The 8,323-nt window shown below is 57.2% G+C and overlaps 1 protein-coding gene across 1 annotated transcript; it reads right to left on the bottom strand.

Annotated features, from left to right (window-relative positions):
* Window positions 1-740: 740 nt before the first annotated feature.
* Window positions 741-3,343, bottom strand: LOC138727596 (galanin receptor 2b-like). The gene is made up of 2 exons (XM_069870240.1): window positions 2,946-3,343; window positions 741-1,458 (listed from the first exon to the last, which is right to left on the bottom strand). The coding sequence occupies exons 1-2, from the start codon at window positions 3,317-3,319 to the stop codon at window positions 825-827; spliced, it is 1,008 nt and encodes a 335-aa protein (XP_069726341.1). The 5' UTR covers window positions 3,320-3,343; the 3' UTR covers window positions 741-824.
* Between the last annotated feature and the right edge of the window lie 4,980 nt (window positions 3,344-8,323).

The following is an 8,323-nucleotide window of genomic DNA, read 5'->3' as shown; positions in this document are numbered from 1 at the left end:
AGGCGAAACCCTGCCCCAGGTTGCCCAGGGAGGTGATGGAGGCCCTATCCCTGGAAACATTCAAGGTGAGGTTGGATGGGGCAACTTGATCTGAACAACTTGATCTGGTTGAAGAAGTCAACATTCCAAGGGAGAACCAAGTCACTGGAAGAGCAGCACAGACAGGACCAAAGCCATCACTGCAACCATCCTCAGGCTGTGCCAGACACTTTCCACACGAGCTTTGCTTGCCTGGTCCTGCCTGCACTGCCCATCCAGTCTAGTCAGAAGGGGTACGGGGAGGCGGAAGGGGCTCTGGCAACTAATCTGTGTGTCCAGAGCAGGGGAGTCATAGAATCATAGAATCACCAGGTTGGAAAAGATCCACCAGATCATCAAGTCCAACCATCCCTATCAATCATTAAACCATGGCCCTCAGCACCTAGTCCACCTGTCATGTAGCAGAGAAGTCCAAAGGATGAGAACCAACAGAGAAGATGGAGCTCTAGTCCTTGTAATCCAGGTGGTCTGGGTATCAGGAGCAAGTCTGGGTCTGGTCCTTCCCTTGCGTGCAGCATGCTGGGCTCAGGAGAAGAGCTGGTGTGTGGAATGGGAAGGAACAACAAGACCAGAAGTGCTGTACAACAGTTTCTGGCTTGTCTTTCCAGCATCCTTTCTCACATGCTGGGAAAGGGTGGCCTGAAGCTGGTGACACAGACAAGCTGGCAGGGAATTTGACCACTAAGAAATATGAAGGGGCTTGGAGAGACTGGAGGCGATTTCCATGCGGGCTGGGTTAAGCTCCCTCCTGGGTTCAGCTACTCCCCTCATGCATCTGGGACACTTCACAACTCAAATCCAGGCACAGTGTGGGCAGTGTGCACCACGTGCACCTTGTTGCGGTGCTTTTTCCTTAAGAGACAGCTGAAAACTTTCTTGAAGCCCTTGCGGAAGTGCTTGGAGACCAGGGCGTAGACGATGGGATTGAGGCAAGAGTTGGCATAAGCCATGCAGTGGGAAAGCAGGCGGAAGGCGTAGGTGGCCTGGTTGAAGGGGAAGTCTCCGTAGAGGTATCGGAGGATGACTACATGGTAGGGTAACCAGCAGAGGCAGAAAAGGATGGTTACGATGATGATCATCTTGGTTACTTTCCGCTTGGCCTTCTTGGACTCTGATATGTCCTCCAGGGGTTCCACTGTTGTCCAGAGGTACTTGATGGTCCTAGTGTAGGAGAGGCTGATGACCAGCACCGGGATGACGTAGCCGAAGGCAAACGTGCTGGTGTCCATAACCTTGCGCCTCCACTCCTCCCAGCCAGGCATGCAGATGTAGCTGGACTCCCACTCAATCAGGTCGTAGTAGCTGAGGTAGGGCCCAGCGAAGACCACAGAGAGGCCCCAGATCACAGCCATGGCAGCCACGGCGTTGGGAGGCGTCCGCAGCTCCCGGGAGCGCAGTGGGTAGCGGATGGCCAGGTACCTAGAGGGGAGAGCAAAACAACCAGCACTGAGATTTCAGCCAAGCTCCGCCTGGCCATAGAAACTCTAGAGACAAGAAGGTTTCCTCAGGTTTCCTGAAGGTCCCAGAGCAGTGGCCCTACATGTTATCTCACACCCTCTTTGAGATACAGTCCTGGGTAAAGCAGCTCTTCTCTTTCTACGAAGGATGCTTCTCCCACAGGCTCAGGCTGGTTCACCCCTCGGTCCACAGTGGGTGGGTTCTGTCGCTGAGCTGGGGCCAGGGAGATGGAGCAGTGGAGACCATGTAGACTGCTCCTTGAGTCCTGTGCTCAGTTCTGGGCCCCTCACCACAAGAAGGATGTTGAGGCTCTGGAGTGAGTCCAGAGAAAAGCAATGAAGCTGGTGAAGGGGCTGGAGAACAGGCCTTACGAGGAGCATCTGAGAGAGCTGGGGGTGTTTAGCCTGGAGGAGGCTGAGGGGAGACCTCATTGCTCTCTCCAACTACCTGAAAGGAGGTTGTGGAGAGGAGGGTGCTGGGCTCTTCTCCCAAGTGACAGGGGACAGGACAAGAGGGAATGGCCTCAAGCTGCACCAGGGGAGGTTCAGGCTGGACATCAGGAAGAAGGTTTTCCCGGAAAGGGTCATTGGGCACTGGCAGAGGCTGCCCAGGGAGGGGGTCAAGTCACCTTCCCTGGAGGAGTTTAAGGGATGGGTGGACGAGGTGCTGAGGGACATGGTTTAGTGATTGATGGGAATGATTGGACTTGATGATCCGGTGGGTTTTTTCCAATTTGGTAATTCTATGATTCTATATCCACTGCTCAAGAGAGTTCATAAAGCAGAAAGAGGACTGAGCTGAGGATCTGAGAGCTGGGCAAGTTTCACCAGGTGATGGGCACTGCCCACCAAGGACCCATTTCCAGCCTTTGGCTTTCAGATCAGCCTGACAGGGAGGAGGTTTGCTCGCTGGAGCTGTGGCTGCCTCCGCCTTGGTACCAAAGGAACCAGGTGGGTCCTTGCCTTTTGGTCCAGGCAACACGGTAGGGCAAATGCGTAGATGTCAGCAAGGAGAGAAGGTAGCTTTGTGCTTGTGGGATGGAGAGGAGCTGTGAGCACGGGTGGAGAGCTCAGCCTCAGCCCGCCGGTGTCTACAGAAGGATGCTTGTCTGATGAACTGTAAGGCCAGCAGAGCAGGTAGGTGTAATATAGAGACATACAATACAGAGCGAGGAGCTGAGCTCGGGTCTCAGGTGCTGTACCCACGAGGCAGGTCTTTCCTGCACAGATAGGAGCAGCACCAGCTTTGCACTACAGAGATCTGGAAGCGCTCCTTGGGGGTTGTTAGGGCAAAGGAGATGCAAAAGCTCCCCAAACTGCATTTGGCATGGAGAGACACCACTGGGTTTTGAACCATCTGCCAATGGTGGTGAGTGACAGTCTTCCCATGCACTCACCCAGCTTCTCCAACTGCTCTTCTCCAGCCCAAGGGCATCTTTAGACTCTTACCTGTCCACAGAGACGGCAGCCAGAGTAAAGCTGCTGGCGTACATGGTGAGGTAGATGAAGAAGTGGACAGCCTTGCAGACGAAGGAGCCGAAGACCCAGCCGTCAAGGGAGTAGATGGTGGCCTGGAAAGGCACGCAGAAGACGATGAAGAAGAAGTCAGCCAGGCTGAGGTTGAGGATGAAGAGGTTGGTTGTGTTGTGTCCCATCTGGCCAGTGCGCAGCAGCACAGCCAGCACCAGGCTGTTGCCCACTGTGCCCAGGAGGAAGATGAGCGAGAAGACCACAGGGACGATGACACTGGCAGGGCTGAAGTGGTAACTGTTGGAGGAGTTCCAGTGCCCAGCCAAGCTTGCAAAGTCCTCGTGCTCTGTCATTCTGTGTTGTGGTGAGATGCTGGAGCCTGGGCAACACAGGGAAGATGTGAGAGGCTGGAGAAACACTGCGTAGCTTGGTAGCTTGGGCTTTATTGGCTCACTGGAGGCACAGCCCTGATTTCAGCTCTGTGGCCAACATGCTTTTCAGCAGGTTCCTCTGGGCACTGCTGGCCTGGAGGACAGGTAGGGGTAGGCTGGGGGTAAGGAGTGCACTGCAGCACAGAGATTTCATATCTGGCTTAGATGCTTGTGTTTTATGGTCACCTTGAGGTCCATGAATGCTGGTGGTGTGGCAGATGGATGAGCTTTCCTCTTAGAGCAGCTTCCAGTATTGAAAGGAACTCCAGGAAAGCTGGGGAGGGGCTCTGGATCAGCGAGGGCAGGGAGTGGATGAGGGGGAATGTCTTTTAACTGCAAGAAGGAAGATTGAGATGAGATCTTGGGAAGAAATGTTTTGATGTGAGGGTGGGGAGGCCCTGGCCCAGGTTGCCCAGAGCAGTGGTGGCTGCCCCATTCCTGGAGGTGTTCAAGGCCAGGCTGGATGAGGCTTGAAGCCCCTGATCCAGTGGGAGGTGTCCCTGCCCATGGCAAGAGTGGAACTGGATGGGCTTTGAGGTCCCTTCCAACCCAAACTATTCTGTGATTCTATGAAAGCTGCTATGGCCAGTACTGAAGGGCACGCTCCTTATTTTTCCAGCTCTGCCTTGGCGCACGAACAAAGCCAATTCAAATGGCAGTGTCATCTCTCAGTCCAGGCAAAAATCACCATGCAGCCACCCGAAGAAGAGACTACCCCGTGCAGGTTGGCTGCGTGGGAAGCAGGGGAGCTTCCACAGCTCCTGGTGGGATCAGGAGAGATTGATGTTTAGGGACCTGCCAGAGGGTCTTGTGATGGAACCAGCTAGAGGACCTCAGTGTCCTCTCATACTGCCCAACTCCTCGGGGACCTGGGAGCTTCCTGTGTGCAGGGCAGAGCAACTTGGGCTGCCACTGGGATTCTGTTCTTACCTCTAGCTGACTGCACTGGCTGAGGCTGGGCTTGGGATTACACCCGATTTACAAGGCTGTGGCACAAAAATCTGTCTTCCACGGGGCTGAGAAAGGTATTAGCAAAGCCGGAGAAGAGCTGACAGCTCACCCAGAAGCCAGTTTCATCTTTCCATCCACCCAGACAGTTTCTGTGTTGCCTGGCAGAGTCTCGGTCTGCCTCCCCCTGCATCCCCTCCCCATCCTTCTCATTACGCAGCATCCTTTCTTTGCTGTCTCTCGCAAGGCAGACGAGGTGCCTGTCAGCCCTCCTCAAAGGCTGCTCTGGAGAGAACAAACAGACAGAGAACACCTGCCCACCCCTCCTTGTAAATCAAGGAAGGGAACTCTGCAAACATCCCCCTCACTGGTGTGACCTACAGCGAAATCCCTTTGGGGTACTGACACGTCCCAGCCTGGTTGCAGTCCAGACCTGACACCCTGTGATGTGCAGCACAAGCAGCTCCTGCTCTACTTGGAGAAACAGTTTCTGGGTGTCAGGGAGCCACTACTGGTGTCATGTGCTACTTGGCTCCAAGCTTGAACCCATAGGAATGGGAATCTGGGGATCCTGGTGACTTGGAAGTGTTGGCTGCCCCATGCCTGGAGGTGTTCAAGGCCAGGTTGGAGGGACCTGATCCTAGCCTGATCCAGCGGGAGGTGTCCCTGCCCATGGCAGGGGGTGGAACTGGATGGGTTTGAGGTCCCTTCCAACCCAAACCATTCTATGGTTCTGTGATTCTATTCAGGGATAGTTAGTGGCCAGGAGCAGGTGGCCAGAAGCAGACGGCCCGGAAGAATGTGGTGGCAGGTTGGCACCTGTCCCCTCCCCGCAGCTTTGAGGTTCTCCCTGGTCGCATGTGGCTCATGATCCATCTACATGAAGGCAAAGCAGCGCTTCAGTGGCCTTCACAGGTGGGAGATGAGACATAGCGAGCACGAAGAGGTGGGTTTGTACCTGGTTGGATCCAGGAACTCACAGATGCAGCAGAGAAACGAGTCTCTCCCCATAGGGTTAGCTCTGACCCACCCTCCGTGCAGGCTGCCTGCAGGCAGGATGGACAGAGCAGGCACAGGGCGAAAGCGAGTTTTTACGTAACATAAATGTGACAGCAATGCTGAGGTTCTCACAGAGCGAGACGTCACCCCATTTCCCTATTTAGCATCTTCTTGCCCCCCCCCGTTGTTCCCTGGGTGGCACTGCGAGCCATCCTCCCACTGGTCCTTTACTGCACCCTCCCTGGTAAAATGAGCCAGCAGTGGCCCAGGTGGCCAAGAAGGCCAATGGCATCTTGGCTTGGATCAGAAACAGCGTGGCCAGCAGGTCCAGGGAGGTTATTCTCCCTCTGGACTCAGCACTGGTGAGACCGCTCCTCGAATCCTGTGTTCAGTTCTGGGCCCCTCACCACAAGAAGGATTTTGAGGCTCTGGAGCGAGTCCAGAGAAGAGCAACAAAGCTGGTGAGGGGGCTGGAGAACAGGCCTTATGAGGAGCAGCTGAGAGAGCTGGGGGTGTTTAGCCTGGAGAAGAGGAGGCTGAGGGGACACCTCATTGCTCTCTCCAACTACCTGAAAGGAGGTTGTGGAGAGGAGGGTGCTGGGCTCTTCTCCCAAGTGACAGGGGACAGGACGAGAGGGAATGGCCTCAAGCTCTGCCAGGGGAGGTTCAGGCTGGACATCAGGAAAAAATTTTTCCTGGAAAGGGTCGTTGGGCACTGGCGGAGGCTGCCCAGGGAGGGGGTTGAGTCACCTTCCCTGGAGGTGTTTAAGGGACAGGTGGACAAGGCACTGAGGGACATGGTTTAGTGATTGATGGGAATGGTTGGACTCGATGACCCAATGGGTCTTTTCCAACCTAGTGATTCTATGATTCTACAAAAATCCGAGGACTGGTGGGGGGACAGCAGGGCAACCCCTGGCTCTGGGGCTGCGGGCGCCTCCCGTTCCCACTTGCACAGACGAGCAGGCGCTGCGCTGGGGGCAGGACGGAGCCCCCCCTTCCAGTCCCCCTGTCCCGGTCCCCCTGACCCCACACCGCCGCTGCCCCCGCCGCTCCGGCACCTCCGCCGGGACCCACCTGGCTCTGCCGGGGCTCTGCCCGGTGCTGCTGCTCCCAGAGCTGCTGCTGCCGCCGGTACCGGTGCCGGAGCTCAGCCCGGTGCCACCGTTGCTGCTGCCGGTGCCGGTGCAGCCGCCAGTCGATGCAGCTCTGCCTCGTGCAGCTGCTGTTGCTGCCGGTACCGGTATCTCTGCCGGGGCTCAGCCTGGTGCCGCTGCTCCCAGAGTTGCTGCTGCCGCAGCTACCGCTGCTGGGGCTGAGCCCGGTGCCGCTCCTGCTCCTGCCGGTGCTGGTACCGCTGCCGGTGCTGGGGCTTTGTCCCGGTGCCGTTGCTGGGGCCGCTGCCCTAGCTCTGCCCGGTGCTACCGTTGCTGCTGCGAGTACCGGTATCTCTGCCGAGACTCAGCCCGGTGCCTGTATCGCTGCTGCTGCTGCCAGTACCGGTACCACTGCCAGTACCAGGGCTCTGCCCGGTGCTGCCCTCACCCAGCACAGCCCCGGCTGCTCCGGTACCGACACTCGCAGCACTGGAGCTGCGCGCACACACACACACACACACGTGTGTGAACACTCGCCTCCTGCACCCCGAATGTGTTCAGCGCTCGCAGCACACACGGAGCGCCAGCGTGAATCACCCCAGCACGAGCCTCGAGCATCAGCACCGAGCACAGTCTGATTGTGCAGTTATGGGATAGTTTGGGTTGGAAGGGACCTCAAAGCCCATCCAGTCCCACCCCTGCCTTGGGCAGGGAAACCTCCCACTGGATCAGGGGCTCCAAGCCCCATCCAACCTGGCCTTGAACACCTCCAGGGATGGGGCAGCCACCAATACTCTGGGCAACCTGGGCCAGGGCCTCCCCACCTTCACAGCAAAATATTTCTTCCTAAGATCTCATCTCAATCTCTCTTCTTGCAGCTGAAAACCATTCCCCCTCATCCACTCCCTGCCCTCCCTGATCCAGAGCCCCTCCCCAGCTTTCCTGGAGCTCCTTTCAGTATTGGAAGCTGCTCTAAGGTCTCCCCACAGCCTTCTCTTCTCCAGGCTGAACAACCCCAACTCTCTCAGCCTGGCCTCGTACAGGAGGTTCTCCAGCCATCCGATCATCTCCATGGCCTCCTCTGGACTTGCTCCAACAGTTCCATGTCCTTCCTGTGCTGAGGACTCCAGAGCTGGACGCAGGGCTCCAGGTGAGTCTCACCAGAGGGGCAGAGTCCCCTCCCTGGTCCTGCTCGTCATGGTGCTTTGGATGCAGCCCAGGACACGGCTGGTTTTTGGGCTGTGAGCACATGTTGCTGGCTGATGTTGAGCTTCTCCCCCCAACCCCAGCACCCCAAAGCCTTTTATTCAGGGCTGCTTCCCATCCACTTTCTGCCCAGAGTGGATTTGTGCTTCAGACTGCCCTGACCCCAGTGTAGGACCTTGCACTTCATCTTTTCGAACTTCGTGAGGTTCACATGGATCCACTTCTCCAGCCTGTCCAGTCCACAGGGGTTGGAACTTGTCGGCTGCTCTTGAGCACACTGGGGATAAGCAGGAGCACCCGCTGGTGGTGTTGAGGCTGAGGGGCTCTGGTGGGAGCTGTGCAGGACCAGCCAGGGCAGAACCAGCTCCAGCTCTCTCTAGCAAATCCCCTGAGATATTTGTCCAAGTCCATGCCCAGCGTGGTGCATCGTGGCAGCCCAGCGCTCCCACCCCACAGCCGGACTGGACACTGCGGGGCGTGCGCTGCTGGGCAGAGGGGAAGGCAGGGATGCAGCCAGACCCAGGGTCACCCAGGACAGTGGCTGCAGTGACGGCAACCGCCACGAGCCAGCATGGGTGGGGGCCTGGCGGTGAATATTCTCCACGGCACCGCACCACCGAGGGGTGTGAAGGGCTCCCTGTGGCCGTGGGTGTCCTGTCCTGCTGGCCAGGTGGCC

Source organism: Phaenicophaeus curvirostris, chromosome 16 (assembly GCF_032191515.1).
Source record: "Phaenicophaeus curvirostris isolate KB17595 chromosome 16, BPBGC_Pcur_1.0, whole genome shotgun sequence".
NCBI lineage: Eukaryota > Metazoa > Chordata > Aves > Cuculiformes > Cuculidae > Phaenicophaeus > Phaenicophaeus curvirostris.
The sequence above is the reverse complement of the archived record's forward strand: the minus strand, read 5'-3'. Positions and strand labels throughout refer to the sequence as shown.